Source organism: Trachemys scripta, chromosome 11 (genome assembly GCF_013100865.1).
Source record: "Trachemys scripta elegans isolate TJP31775 chromosome 11, CAS_Tse_1.0, whole genome shotgun sequence".
Classification (NCBI taxonomy): Eukaryota; Metazoa; Chordata; order Testudines; family Emydidae; genus Trachemys; species Trachemys scripta.
This window is the reverse complement of record NC_048308.1, coordinates 62,993,416-63,013,665: the sequence shown is the minus strand read 5'-3', so window position 1 is coordinate 63,013,665 and position 20,250 is coordinate 62,993,416. Positions and strand designations below refer to the sequence as shown.

The 20,250-nt window shown below is 43.3% G+C and overlaps 1 protein-coding gene across 12 annotated transcripts in view; it reads right to left on the bottom strand.

Moving 5' to 3' along the window:
- Nucleotides 1–20,250, bottom strand: part of UNC80 (unc-80 homolog, NALCN channel complex subunit) — a 181,021-nt gene that overhangs the window by 69,461 nt on the left and 91,310 nt on the right. For 9 of the 12 annotated variants that reach the window (XM_034785311.1, XM_034785316.1, XM_034785312.1 and 6 more), the window contains exons 25-32: nt 19,659–19,792; nt 16,123–16,288; nt 12,363–12,566; nt 10,647–10,747; nt 8,252–8,449; nt 6,392–6,499; nt 4,743–4,881; nt 1,972–2,153 (exon numbers count right to left, since the gene is read on the bottom strand). In XM_034785311.1, coding sequence (XP_034641202.1) covers nt 1,972–2,153; nt 4,743–4,881; nt 6,392–6,499; nt 8,252–8,449; nt 10,647–10,747; nt 12,363–12,566; nt 16,123–16,288; nt 19,659–19,792 — 1,232 coding nt within the window. The remainder of the gene's footprint in view (nt 1–1,971; nt 2,154–4,742; nt 4,882–6,391; nt 6,500–8,251; nt 8,450–10,646; nt 10,748–12,362; nt 12,567–16,122; nt 16,289–19,658; nt 19,793–20,250) is intronic. The other 3 variants (XM_034785321.1, XM_034785322.1, XM_034785323.1) reach the window with 1 other exon arrangement.

Sequence of the window (20,250 nt, the reverse complement as noted above, 5' to 3'; positions counted from 1 at the left end):
AGACCGGGGATGCGGAGCCAGGGTCCTAGACCATGGAGATGGGGATCTACGCCTGCGGTCTGGGGACCGAGGGTGCTACACTGCCCTATGGGGGGTCCCATGATCGGCTTGCCCTTAGGTGTTGGGGCCTTAGCCAAGTCTGGTGCCTGGCGCAGTGTCTGCAGTGCCGGTTGGCCGGTTTGTTCTTTAGCCGCCAGGGCCGCTTTGGGCAACGAGGGCCCTAGGAGAAGCCTGGTTCCCCTGCTCCCGGGAGTTGGAGGTGGATCCCTGGCTGGGCTAGGAGGTCCGACCTTAGCGGTACCCCCCTGTGAAGCCCTAGGGTGGGCAGATGGCGTGACATAGGTCCTTTGACCAAGGCCCCTTTCCCTTCCGGTGTCAGGGGGCTCTTCTTTTGCTGCTTCTTAGGCACTGGTGAGGGGGAAGAGTGCCAGGCAGAGCCCAGTGCCAGCAGCGCACTCCTCACCAATGCCAAGGTGCTTGAAGTAGGGTCCGAGCGGGAGGACTCCGAGGCAGGATGAAGCGCAGCCTCCCTAAGGAGGACCCTCAAGCGGATATCCCGCGCCTTCTGGGTTCTAGGGTGAAAGTTCTTACAGATTCTGCACTTGTCCTTCTTTCCCATGCACTTCAAACAGCTGGCGTGGGGGTCACTAATCGGCATTGGCCTGCTGCAGAATGAGCATGGCTAAAAGCCTGGGTAACGAGGTGTGCCCTGCTCTGGGGCGAAGTCCCAGCCAGGACTCTAACTACCAGACTAACCTAACACTTCACTTAATGGCTAACTAAGTACCTACAAACTATACCGGAAGAAGACAGACAATGGGCTGAGAAGAACTGCTAATGCTCTTGCAGTGCAAGGTGAGGCACTCTGACCAACCATCACAGGCGGTAAGAAGGAACTGAGAGGGCGTAGAGTCAGCAGCGCCTAATATACCAATGCATGAGCACGGCACTCACGGGGGTGCTACAGCCAATCCAATGGATACTGCTAAGGCAAAAATCTCCGACGACTGTGCACGTGGGTGCACTCACACACCTAGAACAGGATCGACATGAGCAAGCACTCAAAGAAGAACATCTGTTCCTTTAAGCTAGACACCAGAAGGTCTCTGGTATATCAATCTGCAATGCAGTAGCCCATTTCCCAGATACGTCCATTATATAATTAAAAATTAAAGTGGTTAGGAGAACAGTGTATGACCTCCTGGGATGTACAGAATCTTTATAAAAGGTTAAAAGTGAACAGACAACTCAACTGGCCAATCCCATTAATCAAAGAAAACCATGATTAATATTGCCGGAATGGATTCTGCCATCCTTGCTTGGGTCGAGAAGTACCCAACTCCACAAGTAATGGCCAAATCAGGTTCTATATATTTAGCTCAATGCATTTAGTTATAACAGCACAAGCTATTCCTGTTAATAAGTATGGAAATGTTGTATCATCTTCTAATTTAATATTGGTGGAAAAGTCAGAGACACTAATTAGCTCCATTCATTTCCCCCCACTGAACTCTATCTTACTATACTGTGCCAATCGTCTATGGCAGCGGTTCTCAAACTGGGGATCGGGACCCCTCATGGGGTCGGGAGGTTATTACACGGGGAGCCGCGAGCTGTCAGCCTCCACCCCAAACCCTGCTTTGCCTCCAGCATTTATAATGGTGTTAAATATATAAAAACGTGTTTTTAATTTATAAGGGGGGTCACACTCAGCGGCTTGCTATGTGAACAGGGTCACCAGTGCAAAAGTTTCAGAACCACAGGTCTATGGCAGTATGTTTCTTTCCTACTAAGTATTTTTCTCTAATCTACATCCAGCATTCTGTGGCACCCTACAAACCTGGCATACAGAATTATTTTTTTCCTCTCCTGAAATGACTTAAAGCCAATTCCTTGTCATCATGTCACAATGCATCTGTCCTACAAGCCAAAACCGCAAAAGACAACAGTGTGTTTGTTCTCCTCATCTACCTTAAAGATCTGCTGAGCGCCCTCCTCCATCCGAGGCCAGACTTGATACCGAAATCTCCAGAGGGTATGGAATTTGAGAACAGCGTTCAGTCTTTGCACTGTCTCAGGGTGATGAAATTCGGACATCAGCATATCAGAAACAGCCTCGGGCACTTTCACAGCACACAGCAGGAACATGGCAGCTGCAGGGAGTGAACATTTGATCAGCTGAGTTTTTGCAGTGTGTATTTGTTTTGCAGATAAAATTTCAGTCACGTAAAAAAAAAAAAACCTAAAAAAAAAAAGCGCTCCACAGAAAATGAGATCAGCAATATCCTGGCACCAGCAAAAAGTGCTTTGTTTCATGAAACGGAATCAGTGTCACTCCACCTCTCATAGCCACCACAACTGCTCATAAAAAGATTTTAGCAAAGCTGTTTTTTAAAAAAGAGAATGCTTTTGTTCTCATGAAAATCTCAGTAATGATTAGTTTAGAATAAAAAGTAAGTCCAGGCTTCATTCATCAATAATAATAAATAAGAAGCAGCAGTACTTTGACAGGACTTTCCAACTCAAAGCCTTTTACAAAGGACAGAGGGGGAAACTGAGGCACGATGTTTTAGTGACTTTCTGAAGTTCACAGAGCCAATCAGTGACAATGCTGGGAAGAGAAACCAGGTTTTCTGACTCCCAGTCCAAAATCTTATTATACTACTGCATAGATCTGCAGAGAGGGATATTCCAATTGTAGATAGACAGTGACTAAATTATTGGGAATGTCACCGTGCATTGAAAAAGATAATTTTTTTTTAAATCTGATAAATTATCCCATGCTAAAAAATAGAAAATAAGAAAAAAAATCTATGAACAAATACTTCATAACTCCCCAAAAGAACAGGCAGGTTCAGAATCCAAATATTTACAATGGAATTTCATTAAATTTTAGATTAAATAAAGATTTTACAGTGAGATTTAGATCTCAGTCCTGCAAGGTGTTGAGCAATTCTGTGAGGCGCTGAGCGCCCTCCCCTCCAAGTGAAGTTAGGGGGAGTGAAGGGTGCTGAGCATTTCAGAGAAGAGCTCAGCACACAAGCCCTAAAGCACTACTGATCTGAAAATAAGTGGCTTTTGCGCAAACAATACAAGTATTAATTAAGAAATACACCTCTACCCCAATATAACGTGACCCTATATAACACGAATTCGGATATAACGCGGTAAAGCAGTGCTCCGGGGGGGGGGGGGGGCTGCGCACTCTGGTGGATCAAAGCAAGTTCGATATAACGTGGTTTCACCTATAATGCGGTAAGATTTTTTTGGCTCCCGAGGACAGCGTTATATCGAGGTAGAGGTGTAGTTGTTTGTGTTTTCTTTCCTTTAGTCCTGTCACAATGCAGTTATAATTCTGTACAAAAATGCCAAAGATTTTTAAATTATGGTGTCTAAATTAACCTCTACAGTCAGCCTCCTGGTCACATGAGAACATAAATTGGAAGGAATCGGGTACCTTACTTTATGTGTCTACGTGATCGCATGAGGACCCACACGGGTCCATGTTAAGTATCAGGGGTAGCCGTGTTAGTCTGTATCTACAAAAACAACAAGGAGTCTGGTGGCACCTTAAAGACTAACAGATTTATTTGGGCATAAGCTTTCGTGAGTAAAAACCTCACTTCTTCGGATGCATAGAGTGAAAGTTACAGATGCAGGCATTATATACTGGACACATGGAGAGCAGGGAGTTACTTTGCAAGTGGAGAACCAGTGTTGACAGGGCCAATTCAATCAGGGTGGATGTAGTCCACTCCCAATAATAGATGAGGAGGGGTCAATTCCAGGAGAGGAAAAGCTGCTTCTGTAATGAGCCAGCCACTCCATGTTAGTGGATCCCAGTGCAAGGTTGGGCCCTTTGCCCTTAATTACATTGCAGCCATTAAGCCAGCAGTAATTCTGGTGTATTCTAAACGTGATTTCTCAAATTTATATCATCATTTGCATTGCAATCATGCCTTGGAGCACCAGTTACAGACCAGGAGCTAGGTGCTGTACAAACGCACAGGACAAAAGGTGGCCCCTGACCCAAAGAGCTTACAAACTAAATATAAGACAAGAGAGAATGGAGGGCTGCAAACTAGAGGCATTAAAATTAAATGTGCCAAAATTTGTTGGAGGTATGACAAGTTTGATCTAAGTGGCTTCCTCTCTCACAAAGGCCCCCTATCACAGAGATTTGAGGGGAATGGAGCTGGATGCAAAAGTTCGTGTTTTGCTGTTGGAGCTGCCGGGTAAGAAAACAGTCACAAAATTAGAGACCTGTTTATCCACAAGCAAATATCAATGCCAACAGCATTAATTTCCACAGATATCAGTCTCTAAAGTGTGTCTGGCTGCCTGGAGCTGGTTCGCCCCAGGAACCCTGGAGGTATTGAAGAAACAATGTATTGCTGTTAAGTTTTGTGATGCAGTTTCTTTTTTGGAGAAGGGTTATGGCACACAGCAGGAGAGTGTGCTCTCTCCTTTAATATCTCTAACTAGAGTCAATTTGTGAAGCAGAGCCCTTTCCTTCACATCAGGCATTGGCGTCTTCTCTGGGATTCCCAAAAGAGGGGATTGCCTATCTGCTGTTTGTGACTGGTGTGTATAGTGTAAAATAATCAAGTTGCTCTAAGAACATACCCAGAGGTAGGGTCACTGATTCCTCCTCCAACAGGAAGCTGACCTGCAAGGCCCCAACATCTGCTATGAATGGCCAGCAGGGCAACAATACCATTCTCTGATTCAGGTCCTCTTACCTGCTGCTCCAGCCATGTGCTCATCCACACTGAGCAGCAGCTCCCATGCTGCGGGCTGAATGTCCCCATACATCTCCTCTGTGAGGATAGGAGCTGCCTTGATTAACAGTGACAAAGGCGCTGGGGACAGGCTCATTACCTACAGAAAATAAAAGTGTATTGCAGAGTTGAGTCAACTATTGTTAGCAAATAACATATTCACTGATTTTACCCTTTTATCTGATCATGAATTAGCCACAGTCTCTGCTTTTAGCTAATTAAATTAACCTGATATGAACATATCATACTCATATGTGAGCATATTTCAGCCTACATGCTGTTTGCTACCTATTCATCTTGACTATCTGCTGTTTGTTAATTGTGATGTAAAACTGGTTCCCTAAGCCCTGTGCCATTGTTGCTGCTCCCTGACTCAGTGACTGAAACTTTGATAAGCTAGAAGGGAAAGCAAAGCTTTTTCAAGATGGCAGCACACACGCTGCTATAAATATTCACACAAGTCTTCACAAACTGCTACTGCAGCAAATTCACAACTGGTATCTAAACACTTCCTATTTTTTACTGATTTTATTTGAGGTATTAGAATACCCAGATACTTAAAGGCAGGACCGGATTAACTCTCCTGTGGGCCGGGAGTTATTAGATTTTGTGGGGCCCCTGTATATAAGTCTTTTCCTAATTTAAAATAAAATGATCACAATTATGGCATCGAGGCTATTAATGCTGTTCTAAACTTGCCTTTTAATTAACATAAAGCCATTCTGTGGTTACATTTCTGTCTTAAAACATATAGAATATAGTTAAGTTAATTCAAAAGAGCCTACTTCTTACCTTAGAACAGTTGTTCTATTAGTTTCTTTCTGGGAGGGAGTTTGGGAGCAGGAGGGGGCTCCAGGCTGGGGCAGAGTGTTGGGGTGCAGGAGAGGGTGAGAGGTGCGGGCTCTGGGAGGGAGTTTGGTGCAGGAGGGGATTTTGACCTGGGGCAGAGGGTTGGGGTGCAGGAGGGGGTTCGAGGTGCAGGCTCCGGCCGGGAGTCACTTACCACAGGCAGCTCCTGGCCGGTGGCGCAGCTGGCTGCTGACACTTCTCTGTGCGCCCCTCGGGGAAGGTGGACAGCTGCCCATGGGGTGCGGGGACAGTGCTGGGGGCGGGGGCAGCGCGCAGAGCCACCTCCCGCCATGAGCCGCAGAGACCTGCCAGCAGCTGGCCGCTTCCAGAAGCAACATGGGGCCATGGAATGCAGGCAGCCTGCTTGAGCCCTGCTGTGCCGGGGCCCTGGGCTGCAGCCTCTAAAGCTCCTGCACTAATTTGGCCCTGCTTAAAGGCATAGACTCTAACTTCCTTTCCTTTTCCATTGTTCCTTCAGTTTATTAATGGGATTAGAATTTGCATGTATTTAATGAAATCTTCGGGTGGGATTCTTTTAACTGCTGCTCCAGCTCACTCTTTGGCACATCCTACCCATTTTAGGGATGCCATTTACTTCCACGGGTATTATTCAGGAATAGTCACATACTCCAATAATTCCCACCCTGTGCACAGGCTCAAGGTTCCACAATCCTTTCTCCTCTCCCTGCAAATCCTCCTAAAGGGCAAGGCAGAACCTACCCTAATCAACATGTCATGGTGGTAGGTGATATAGCCGGTACCTGGTGTCTGATGTATTTCAACATTCCAGAGTCCTTCTTTCCTTCCAAGTTGATATCCATTACTCTCTTCTTCAGAGATGGAGTTCTCAGGCATGATTTGTCCGAGCACTGAAAAAGAAATGAAGTTGTTATCTGACAGTCTCTGAGACACCTAGATTGTAAAGCCAGGGAATCTAATTCAAGTGGATTCTGAAGCCAAGGTTCTGAAGCTGTCCATATAAGTCCTTCTGTTCTGGCAGTGCTAGCAGCCAGCAAGATGGCATAAGTAACCCTAATTCTAAAGGGTTTTGTAAAAAAATCTATTTTAATGTTAATTTCCTTAACAAGATCAAGGCAACAGCCAATAAGCCAAGTCAGAAATTTGAATGTGTTCCCTGAAAGTGCCCCAGAACACTCTAATCAAAAGGTTACAAGGGTGTGCATTTTAGAACACAAGTGTTTTAAGAAGGTTAAAAATCAAGAGTCCACAAATTCCAATCTAAAGCCCTCCTAGCCAGGGAGTTTGCAACCCACTGCACCAATCCATCAACTGTTCTATTCCTCTCAGGAAAATGTAAGCAATAGGTACCTGGACATGAATTTACGGCTGCCTGAAAGTCAAACCAAGCTGATTATCATGTAGCCCAGTGACAACGAGAAACGGGATTTACCAGCAAACCTACTGTTGCCAGCCATGATATGTTCAATATCCAGAGCACCACAGTTTCTCCAGCATATTGTGTGGCTTTAGACTTTCCTTCTAATGGTGGTAACCTATCAACTAACACAGGGGTTCTCAACCTGGGGGGTCGTGACCCCCAAGGAGGTTGCAAATAGGTGTGAAGCATTGCAACCATCCTGAGCTTCTCTTATTGCTCAATGAGAGCGTAGTTTCAGCTAGATCCTGGCTAGATGATGGGGAGTTGCCAGAGTGGTCACAGTATGAAAAAGTTTGAGAACCGCTGAGCTAACACATAGAAATAAATGGGTTAGATAGAAATAAATGGCATTAGTTTTTTTCCTATGTAAAGATCCCCATCTTTGTGTGTGTATGCACAGATGCCTTATTGCCCAGTGACCATTTCTTTATCCCTATTGTTTGATAGCCTTTACTCTTAAGGCATGGGCCATGAAATGGTATAGCTTACCATTTTGCACTGAAATTCAGTGTTGGAGCTGAAGTAACATCAGGAGTGCAGAATAAGCTCTTTAGCTACTGCTCATTTACTCTGCCAGGTGCTCATCTCAGGCCTTTTGGCTGGCAGAGGTGACAATTCTAAAGGTTGCTTCCTTTCCTCGGTGCTTAACTGCAGCATTGCAGTTTGCGTCAGACGATATGAACATATGAACACAGTTTAGTGTTCTGAAGAGCAGCGTTTCTGCATTCTTTAATTTGTTTCCTCTCTGCTTTGTTGCATATCAATATATCCATTAATCCAAGTGGACAGGCAACTAATCACCTATTCTGTGATAGGGAAATGTTATGAACTTGCAGAGCAAAAATTTCCACCCACAGGGATGCTGAAATCTTTGCCCTGATGAGATTATGAAGTGAATTTAACAGTGTCAAGGACACAAATACTTCTGCTTCCAATTAAGGGGATACTATTAACACTTGAACATTTGAATGACTCCTACAAGACTCCCATATTACATGTATTCAGAAAATCTGCATCCGGTCTGTTTCAGCTCAGGAATATATAAATATCAGCCAGTTATGGGCCCTGAATGACCCACGTACTTCAGCATGTGCCATACTTTAAGCACAAAAGTAGTTCAATTGAAGCCAATGAGACGGTCAAAGGTTTAAAATTTGTCACAAGCTTAGGTACCTTGCTGAACTGGGGCTATAGTTTAGGTGGTATTTACTGGCCTTCTCACCTCCTTCTGCTTTTTGCCTCTTGCCACATTGTTCAGCACATTGTTTTCCCGGAGCGAGTCCACGGTGTCGCCGTACAGCAGTTTGATGGCTCGGACCAGGCGAGCACAGGAGCGGCTGTGGTGGAGGTAGCAGTGCGGGTGGCAGTAATCAATGTGGGTACATATGAAACTCTGCTGGTTGCACAGCAGGATCATGACCTGGAACCCAAAGAGAGGAGGGATGAGTTACTCAAAGTTACTCAAAATAACCATATGGGGGTGGAGGGACGGATAGCTCAGTGGTTTGAACATTAGCCTGCTAAACCCAGGGTTATGAGTTCAATTCTTGAGGGGACCACTTAGGGATCTGGGGCAAAATCAGTACTTGGTCCTGCTAGTGAAGGCAGGGGGCTAGACTCAATAACCTTTCAGGGTCACTTCCAGTTCTATGAGATAGGTATATCTCCATATATTATTATTTAGGAGCACTAGTCTGGTAGTGAGAGAATGCCCAAGACGACCAGCATTCCCCTCATTTCATGTAAAGACTGTTTTGTCACTGACACCAGTGAAATAAAAGGGGAAGGCCAGGGTTAGAAACTGCCAAATATTTGAACATCATTAAACACCAGCAGCCCCACCACAGTTTTGAGTCAGTTCCTTTCAGGGAGGGGAGCATTAGGGCATCCCCTCTTCTCAAAATAGGAATAAACCCAGCTCCCTAGGTTGACATCTGAGATGGAACCTCCTAGGGGCTCCCTGCAGCTGCTGCCTCTGAAGGGTAGGAGCAGCTCTTGCAGCACGTGGGCACTGGAGGGCACCTTCAGATCCTGCACTGTGGGACAAGACAGGCACTATTGAAACCCCTCTTTACCCCAAGTACTTAGCAGTGAAATACTCAAAGCCAACAGGGAGGGGGCGGGGGGGGACAAAGGGACCCCCACCCCCCACTCATTTACCTGCTAGAGAGGAGGTGCTGTGCATTAACAAACCCCCTGCCCCAGCACTGCCAACCCCAAACATTCAAAAATCATGAGTCAGGCCCCCAGAAATTGTGAGATGGACTCAAAAATCATGCGTTTTTAAATTATCAATATTCTAATTTGCTTTTCAGCTTTTTACCTCACTTCTATTGATGTCAATAAGGAGCAACCCCACTAAAGTCAGTATATTTACACCAGTGTAAAACTGGAGTGAGATCAGAATCTCATTGCTTGCTGCAGGTCAAAGTCCGTTCCCCTACTCGTGTTGAGCAGTAACTTACTCCACCAGTTGTGGCAATAAGAATACCAGAATTTGGCCTTACACAAGTTGTAGGGCGAAATGAATACCAACGCGGTTGTGTACAGAAAAGGGCTTGGACCTGGTGTTCCCTTTGAAAAATTTGTTAATGACTGCTAAATAAAGCAGGTTTACTCAGAGAGTCTGTTTTTTTTTTACCCTGGTTTTATTCCACAGAGCAACAATATCTCCTGCTTATTAGAGACGTTGATCACTGCGTGACATTAATTGCAGTACACACTCCTTAAAATTCTTCAGGCTTTCATCGATGTATACTAAATACCAGACAGGCACAGTCACGGAAATATTCTTAGCTCCCTCCGATCTATACCCTACATTGATGAGTGTGACTACCCTCCCATAATGGGAAAATGTGCTACTGCCCTCTACACCTTGCTGGCCAGATGCACATGATCAAGTCATCCACCAATGATTGCACCTTTTAGTGTTTCATAATACTAGGAGTCAAACAAATGTACTGACATTTCTAAGGTGGGTGTGACCATAAATGGCACTACAGCAGTGCCTGGCAGCGAGGATGGACTAGTCATTAGGGACCAGCCTAGGACTGGGAACGCCTGGGTTCAATTTCCTGGGAGATTTTGAGCAAGTCACTTGGGTCTGTCTGAGTCTCAGCTCCCCACCTGCAACATGGGGATAATAGCACGGTTGTGTTGTGAGGATAAATACATGGAAGACGGTGAGACGCTCAGCTGCAATGGCCATGCGGGCTATATAACTCAGGTGAATCCTGTCTTCTTTTTAAGTGAATTTACAATTTGCAAAGGTACCCAGATTAGGAACTCTTAAGGTAGAGAGATAGGGCCCAACTGAGATTGCAGCTCTATTGTGTTAAGTGCTGTACACACACATATCAAGGGGTGATCCCAGGCCAAAGAGCTTAACATCTAAATAAAGGAGACAGTCAAATGGTGGGAGAAAAGAAGTATTCTCTCCATTTTACAGATGGGGAGCAGCCACTCTTTAACGGCTGCAGCCTACAGACACTTTAAAGCCCTAACGCTATGCTAACTAAGCATGAATCGTGAACAGTTTACCACTAGTGTATCATAATCATTCATTTTGAACCCTGAAAGTGCTAGGTCTGAGAGCATCACGAGGGACCGGTACTTACATGAAGCCACGACATGTTCCGATGGTAATTCTCCTCTGTGCCTGTGTTACTCAGCACTTCAGGCTCAATGCTGGGCTCACTTGCACTCCAAGGGCTCCCTTCTTCAAAAGAAAAATACCCCAAAATGTGGTGGTTTTCACCGCTACCCATGTGTTTAAAAGCTAGGGAAAGTGCTTGTAAGCCAGGCCAGCCTTGCTGAGACCAATCACAGTACACAGAACCTGCTGTATTACATAGGGTGACTTTGGAACCCTCCTCCCCCTTGCCATCAGCTGGACTGGCAACTACAAGCACCATTCACAGTCACTGTTAATTTGCCAACTAGTCAGTGGTGAGCATTGTTCCCTTTTTTGGGAGAGGGGAGGAAGTAAAAACAATGGAAAGAAATTCCTTGTATCACTAAGATGCTGCAAATTGTTGGTTCAATGATCTGCATTGACTGGGCTCTGTGGTTAAAACCATCAACAAAAATCCAACCTGAAGTGGAATCAGACTGCTGCTGTTGCCACCACCCAGGCAATGTCACTGTTACGTGCCCAGGAGAAGACACTAATATAAATGAGGATGAAAGGGGAAAAAAATCCACACTCTATGCACGCTAATTCTAGAGAACTAGGGCAAGGGAGAGAGCTCTGACTTCTCACTGAGCTGATCCCAGTGTTTCCGGCAGCCACTTATTGCCTAGGGATCTTCCATAATGCCCACATTTTAGAACTGAAGTTGCTTTTGGAAACATTTTACCATAAATATCACTAAGGGTGGCTCTGGCTTAACTCAGATTAGTCCTGTCTTCTTTTTCAAGTGAATTTATGATTTGCAAAGGTATCCAGATTAGGAACTAGCTCTCCTATTTATCCACAAGAGAGGTACAACATGGGCAAAGCAGACGGGGTCAGAAGGGCCTCTGAGGTTGGGAGATTAGTTCAGCCTCAGTCTTTATCCAATCCTTGACATCTTTGTTAATGTCCCTATCACTTTGTGCCAATTGCGATGGAAATTTCTTGTGATGTGGAGACCATTTTGTTCTTATCAAATAAATGTATAAAGGACTAATTTTTTGAAGATGGAGGCCGTTATATATAAACTAATTTTACATTCTACATATATGAATAGATACCTATTACACTCTCAAATGACATATATGTCTGGAATATTATATGATATAATATAGACTATAAAATGTACACACATATAATATCATACAATATAAAATGTGCATGTATACATATACAATATCTACTATCATGGAAAATAAAATATCATATATAACAATGATATTTTATATATATATTACATATCATGGCATATATATAATATATATGATTTGTAAATGTCATATATTTGTATCATATGATTTTTGTGTGCATGTACCTCCTCCTAAGCACCGCATGAATTTGGCTGGCAGTCTGGTAAATGCCAGTATTTTAAGAGTTCATACACTAACGCTGAGATTTAAATTGACAACCTTTGTGTGGAATAGAATTTACATTCCAGTGTGCACCAGTGGCAAGATTTGAACTCTGGCCTTCCTGGGTGTTAGCTTATGCAATCCATGAAGAGGAAAAGACAGCTGCTTAACTCAGAGAGATGGAGATTTCTCCTACTCTAATGAATCTTTATATTTATTTATTGTTTCTGGACCTGCTTTAATCATTTCAGAATCTGGATGCTGCCTAGCAGCCCCGCTCCCTTTTTAGCCCATCTCATCTATGTTACCTATGTCAGTGACAGTGTCCCTGCTGTGGGACAGCTGCAGCTCCTCATTCTCAGACTCTGAGTCCTGCCGTGATAACTTGGTGCTCTTTAGGCTGCCGGCCCGGCGAATGCTGGACAGAGAACCCCCCTTCTTCACCCGGAAACTGCGGGTTCCTTTAATCTGGAGCAAGCGGGAGCCTCCTATCCTGATCTTCCTGCTGGGAACTGTATTAAAAGAATAAAAGAGGACTTTTTTCCCCTTAATTTTCCCCCATTTAAAAAAAATCCTAGCCCACCCTTCTCCCCCGACTCCTTGTCAGCCTATATTGCAGCACCTTTACTTCTGTCAAGGAAGATGGGCAAGAGGCTCCCTCCAAAGCCAGCGCCAATGCAGTTCTATCAATCACTCAGTATGGGAGCTTTACAGAAATGTGCTCAGAATCTTCTTTCGTGGAGACATGTTACATCAGATCTGGGCTTGTTTATACATGGGATTAACCCTGCTTTGACCACTGATGTCCAGCAAATGTGTAAACTGCACTGATAGAAACTCCAAGCAAAGACAAGGAACACCACAACTGGCACTGACAGAGTTAATTCCTGCTTGAAACTCGAGTAGACTCAACTGGTGCCAACTGTGGCTTTCTTTGCTCACCGTTGGAATTTGCACTGGTGCACATACAACAGCTGCTGTCCACCAGTGGTTGAATGCCAAGTGCAGACATGGCTTCTCTGACAAACCTATCCTCCTGCTGACTCAAGGTCTGCAAACCCAGATCTGCCCCTGTAGCAGGATCATCTAGTTCATTCACACAGCATTTATGACTGCAGATAGCTAGCCTGATTCACCAGATTAGTAGTATAGTATGCGTTACTTCTTTAAAGTTATATTTGCATAAATCCCTGTCTTTGCATGATACTCTTCATCATTAGAATGCTTTAAAGGAAAAACAGCATGTAGTTCCTCTCCTTCAGACAAAGCAGCAGCTTTCAGGCACTAAAAATACATCTACTGACACTTTGTGTTTCTGATGAGCACAAACATGAAATGGTTCAATGTTCAAAGCACCGATCATTTGCATTTTATTCTCCTCTTATTTCAAAGGCAAAACAATGGCAGCACATGAGTCCAAATGTTGCAACACTCAGTCATTAAACTGTTGATCTATTAAGAGAAGAACATACAAGATCACCTTTCGGTGCACTGTAGAGACTGGACTGGTGTACACCTTTTGGTATAAAATAGGTAAGAAAAATATATATATGTAATTATCTTTGGACTTGAAAAATCAGTCTTCTGAGCCCAGAAAATCCCTCTGATTTCTCCAGCTTTATATCCTCCTACCCTCACCCACAAACCCATTTTGGTGGCTAACATCCTATTGATGGAAAAGGGCTGGATGGGTCTCCTTTTTGGAGCTAATCAGCACTGCTCATTAGTCAGCTGGACAGATCACTGTTGAGTGATTTGAGAATCTCCCTACTAGTGTCTGAACTGAGACTTAACTCACAGCTGGCTAGATTCTGGTCAACCTCAGCACAGCTGGCTAGATTCCCCTGAAACGCACAGCTGTTTTAGCATAGCTAGCCACATTTCATGAAGCCTGTAGAAACCTCTTAGCACACAATTAGTACATAAAACTTTCTGGGGGCTACTTGTTAATCTAAATTAGTATATCTATGCTTTGGACCTACCTGTAGGAGGTTAGACACAGTAAAATCGTAGTTTTTGCATAGATGTTAAGACAAACCTGCGGTTGACCATCAAGCAAAGTAATTACCACTCAAGAGGAGATGAAAGGAAATAAACGGATTAGTACTTGTCAAAGAGATTGGGGGTAAAGAGGCCTGTCCTTTTGTCACTGCAGGTGAGAAAAATTTAGTTACAGTCACACAACAACAATTTTCAGCTAGACAATTATAGATTCAGAAAGACGCCTTTGAATCTGCTATGTTTTAGCCGAGGTAAATTCCCAGTAGAGTAGGCTGTAGTCAGAGCAAAGAACACTTTAAAAAAATAATATCTTGTATTTGGTTTAGCCTATTTCAGAACAAAATATCGCAAAGCACTTTGCTAATGTATAAACGGAAACACAGCCTCTATATAGGGATCACTTTTCCCACCACTAAAATGCAGCTGCCTCTGGGTGCAACGTAGCAGCTTTGTAAAACGTGCACAGCAATACTACACCAAACCTTAGGGCAAGAAGTGAAGAAGGACCCCCATGCTTTACTGAAACTGCAGGGAGAATTTAGTTAAGCAGAATGAGCTGGAACTATTCTTGAGGGAAAAAAAGATTTTACATTGTATCCAAAAGTGTGCTGCACAGTAACCAGGCAGGGGCAAACCTAATTTCCATGTTACCACCACCACCATTTCTTGCAGCACCTAATGTTTTGAGGAGCCTCCTGTTCACGTACTCTGCCAGCCCAACCTTGCTTTCCTCAGAAGATCTGATGGCATCACAGCACAAGGTGGTTGCAGGCAGTTGCTATGGAAGCCTTTTTAAAATTTAAAGTTGCAGCCACCTAGTTCATAAGGGACTTCTCATCCTGATTTATTTGGCAACATCAAATTCTGGAGATTTGTGTGTTCTGGGGCTGCTAACAAGAGTCAAGAAGAAAAGGAAGTGGGTTATGTGAGAAATCTTCAAGATGACTCTATGCAGCTTGATGGGAAGCTGCCTTCGCTATTAGGAGCTCTCCCATTCCACATATTTTTGGAGGCAGTTTTACACATGATTCTTGGAAACATTTCATGTATGAATGTATCTACTTGTGAATGGAATCACAGCTCAACCATGAGCGTGAATGCAATGCCGGCCTGACCCAAAGCCCTTCATAGTCAAAGGAAATCTCATGCTTGACTTCAAAGGCAAGCTACAACTGTGGATACCCTTGGATGGTCTGCATTGTTTAGCACGCAAGTATAATTCTTCACAAGATCACAAACCATAAATCCAATCCATTTAAAAAAAACATTGTTACAGAATGTCTATGTCTTTACATGTCTGTTATGATAGAGATTTTAAACAGTTTACCTTGCAAATGTTCTAAAACACACAAACTGGACTGTCATTTACAGGTAACTGTCCAGAGCATTGAGTCTCTAATAGCAAATGTCAAGTAACTACTGACTGCATATTTTGTATTGCAACACTTGTACCATCATATAGTATGGGGATTTTGCATGAGATGGTTTTAAAATGGAAAACATTCTGCTGCCCTCAGCAAACACAGTGAGCTTGAGCGTTGCTTGTACAGTATGCAATACGTTGGTAATATTAACCTGCTAGCCATCAAGAGCCACATAGGTATGTGTTTTTCATGTGGTAGTAAAGAACCAAAAGAGATCAGGGGTTAAACCACTAATTCTGTTAAAGGCCATGACCTCTGAACAGGTAGGGATTTTCACAGAAGGGTCCAATCTTTCGGCCCATGTGTGGTTTTCATCCCACATTGAAGAATGGTATCCGAAAATACAAAAATCAATTCAAATACTGATACTTCTAACTGAGCATTGCACCAAAAGATACTACTGAATTTACACCGTTTGCTTTTTAGAACCCCTGTTTGGTTCTGCTAATATCATTATCCTGATGACTTAAAAATGTTTGTTTTCCACACATAACAGATGCAATGTTGCAGCTCAAAAATTATTCAAGCCATGTGGCTCTATGGCTTCCTGCTTTTTAACACAGTCTATGGAAATGAAGAGACATAAAATACAGCATCACATAACAAGCCCTGAGAACATGAAAGCGTCATTCTGCTGACAAACCTTTCTTCTCTTCGCAGCCAGTGTCAGATTTAAGCGTGTGGCTGCTGCTGTGCAGGGAGTCTTTTGAATCTTCATTTTCATCCAGAATCCCAGCAAAGCTGATCTTCCTCTCATACCTGTGCCTGTCCAGCTCAGGGTCCAGACGCAACCTGCAGCTCTCCAAGTCCTGTAGCATCATGTGGACCATAGAAACACGTGAATAGCGTGAGCTCTTATACTTTTCTCCAGCAACAAAATATTACCATTATATCAAGAACTGCCCTCAAATGGAAATCCTACTTCTACCATCTGGAACTAAATTCCCAGTTAACCTAATCCCTTCATATCTAACCTACACTGACACATTTTCAAATCCCGATTGAATTTGGATCTCAACTCCTGTATGCTCAATGCAAGGGGATATTGTTCTGCTGGAAAATATTAATAGCTGCCATCAACTGGGCCTGTGATCTATAGACGATCACAGATGTGGTTAAAGACGATGGGTATGCTAATCACCCTTCCTTCAGGCTAAATGGATAGAGCAATAGAATGCCCCTTTATGTACTGACAGTTGGAGGGTATTGCCCGAGCCACTAGGCTGCATGAATAGTGTGGTCAGGGGGATTTTCCCGGGACTGGTGGCAAACACAGGGAGGTTAGAGGATTGGTTGCAGCAGGCTACGTGTGCATGTGTATGTGTGCGTGTACGTGCCAGAGGCAGAAAAACAAAGAAAACGCCAGCAGACAGCAAGAGAAGCAGTCATGAGCATGGCCCTCACGGAGAGTAGAGAGACAGAGCTCCTTGGGCACAGAGCTGACTAGAGAGGCAAATTTGTAAATGGTGAGCAAGGAAACTGCCTGCTGTTTGTTTCTGCTGCTTTCAAGAAAACAGGAATGTGTGTGCTTTCTTGGTAAACAAACAGGACAGTGCCTGACTCGGATCATCCATTTCTGTTCCTGGCAGAAACAACCCAGCAATGCCCTGAACACTGACTAACCATTCGATCCAAAGGGGCAACATTACAATTATACCAGTATTCAGATATACACATCCATTTCCCTTAGCAGAGACTGTAAAAAAGGCAGGTTAAACACATAGGGTTCTGTTTTCAAAATGGCTGGCGAGAAGCACATACAATGAGTGCAGTTAAAAAGCCCCACTCATTTATAATTTTATTCACAACATCCACTTGGTGACACTGATACCTTGGAGACTGTTCAGCATGAAAACCACTAGGGTATAGAAATGTAAAATGGCAGAGCTACTTGTCAGGCTTAACAGGGGAAGAGGTGTTATAGTAAACAAGGGGTAATCAATTATTTTTTGTCAAGGTCCAAATTTCTTGGCCAATGTATAGTCAAGGTCCAGACTCCAGAAAAAAATAATACAAAAACAATAACAATAATGATAATAAGTAAATAAAAAGATTTTTGGGTCTGTTCAAAAGCATCTGGTGGTCCGGATTTGGCACACGGTCTGCCTATAGACTATCTCTGTAGTAAACTGTCTTAAAACAATCCAAAAAGTTAATCATGAGGAAATATAAGTTTATCTTCTCACACTCAGGAGATTTTGCCCATGGGTGCTCAGCTGTAACTCCTACTGAAGTTACTAGGAGTTAATAGGGGTGTGTGAAGTTCTGTTGCATTAAAAGCTGCTTTGAAAAAAGTGAATTTTCCCAAACACAAAAACATACACAAACATACAAAAGAGTAGAAACATTACAGACTTAGTGGTGCTGAACATGTGTAACTGCTTTGCATGAGAGAAATTAGACCAGTTACAGCCCTTAGAACACTTGTAGAACACTTTGCAGCCCCTTAGAAAACCTCCTAAATGGTCTAACAGATGATATAATAAGTGATAAGAACAATGACTTTTCCAGCCTTAAACAATCAGTTTGTTGGGCACCTTGATTCACTGGGAATTGGGCACCTCAACCCCATTAGGCAGCGCTGAAAATCCTAGTTTAACTGGTTTAGTCTAAACAAATGTGGATGCAGACTAGCTGAAAGGGTTCGATTAATCTTTCACTGCCCACCCCCCCATTCCCAGTGTACCCCTGGCTTTATGAAAACTCCCACAACATACTGCTTCTGGTAGATGACTCAGGAACTGTAAGAGAGGCATTCAGATCACATTGCAACTGAAACGATTTTGGACACAAGGCAAAACTTAAAGCAATTCAGCCCGACTAGTTTGGATGGAGTGAACTGTTTGTGGGTAAACTGGCTCATCATTATTGGTTCAGGTACAAACAGTTTAGTTCTCTAGTCTAGACAAGGCCCCACTGACATTTGTAGATTCTAAGCAATCTACAAATGCTTAGAACATCTCAGAATCAGCCACTCATTTAGGTGTTTTCACTGCAGACTTAACTCCGGCTCTTATCCAGGTTTTTGTCTGCAAAAAGCTGCTCTGCTAGCAACTTAGCTTTATCAGCAACAACAGCAAAAAGGAACCAAATCTTCATACACCCAATTCTCTTTAAAAGTACAAGCAAGCCAGGAAGTTTTCTTTGTGCAAAGAAACCCCCATTAACCCATTTCTAACTCAAAACATAACACTCAGTTCATTTTATTTCCTGAATGTTATGGGGCCATAATTGTTCAGTACTTGTATAAGATTCAAAATATCAGGCTAACGATATTATTTCTGATAGACTCTTACACAGTGAGACTAAGTTTTCTTCCAGTTTCAAACTATAAACAAGTCCTCCTCTTCTTCCCCCACAGCAGAGTTTGAAAAATAATTAATCGGCAGCATTTCTGTCTGGCTCAAAGACATAGATCCTTACAGATCCTAATTACCCAGGATGTTCTTACTTTCAACATATCTGTTTTAGTAAGATGCATTTCCACCTCTAAGACCCTGTGGTTTTGTAACACAGTTTTGTAACGCTGCCATTTATTACATAGTGAAAATGTCAATAAAGAGCCATGTTGATTTCTTCCCTTTGGCTGATTCACTCCATTGGAGGTCTGTAAAAGATTTTAGCAATCAACTTCAAACTCTCATGGCCGTGATGCCACATCATGTCGGCCTGTCAGGTAAACTGTTATTAGTGATGTACTGAGATTTGGGTCTAAGGCTATGTCTACACTACTGCGGTAAGTCGCCTAAGCTATGCAACTCCAGATACATGAATAACATAGCTGGAGTTGATGTACCTTAGGTTGAGTTACCACGGGGTCTATACCACGGGGGGTCGACGGGAGAAAATCTCCCGTTGACTTACCTTACTCTTCTCGTTGGGGGTAGAGTACAGGGATTGACTGGAGAGCGATCTGCAGTCGATTTGGCGGGTCTTTACTAGATCCACTAAATCGACCGCCAGTGGATTGATCTCAAGAGCATTAATCCCGGCCGTAGCATGGACCTGCCCTGTGACTCTCATTAACATTAATAGGAATGGTGTGTCTTAACCGTTCAGCCTTCTGTGGAAACTTCACTGCAATTAAATCCCTGCCACCAATCTATCCTTTTCATCAGGTGTATGAGGAAAATAACCTCATGGGAACTTCTTAATCTCTAATTCCTATGGCTCACTTACCACGAGAGGCTCAGTACGTGGCCTGGGCATGTACGGAAAGGTCTCTCGAAGGAAGGTGGTGATCTCCAAGAGAAGTTGGCATGCTGCCATCTTCAGGGCAAAAGGGCAACAACATTTGGTAGGGTTCACAGTGCCTGGGAAATGAGATTTGCTTGGTAAGAGAAAACACGATACAAAATTTGGAACCAAGAATTGATGGACACACATGGTGCACAATGCAAGGTGCATATGAAAAGTGTTATGATTAAATTCTAGACTCCTATATTCCTTTTCTAATATTAAAAGGACAGATCCATGCACTTATCTATCTGTCAGCACAAATCCCATATACCGTGTGATATGTTATCAAAACATCTGCTAACTTAAAGTGGTCTCAAAATATAAACTCTACATACAAAACTATATATTAGAATAACACAGATTTAGAAACAGATACTCTTATGCCCTTTACACCTTTGCATTCAGCCAAATAGATTGCAATTATGGCTAAGCTTGTGTCCTCAATGAAGATGAACTCAAACCAATAACAAATCAGCAGTCATCTTAAGTGAGATTATCATGGCAATAATCTTGGGAAAGGGTAGCATCATTG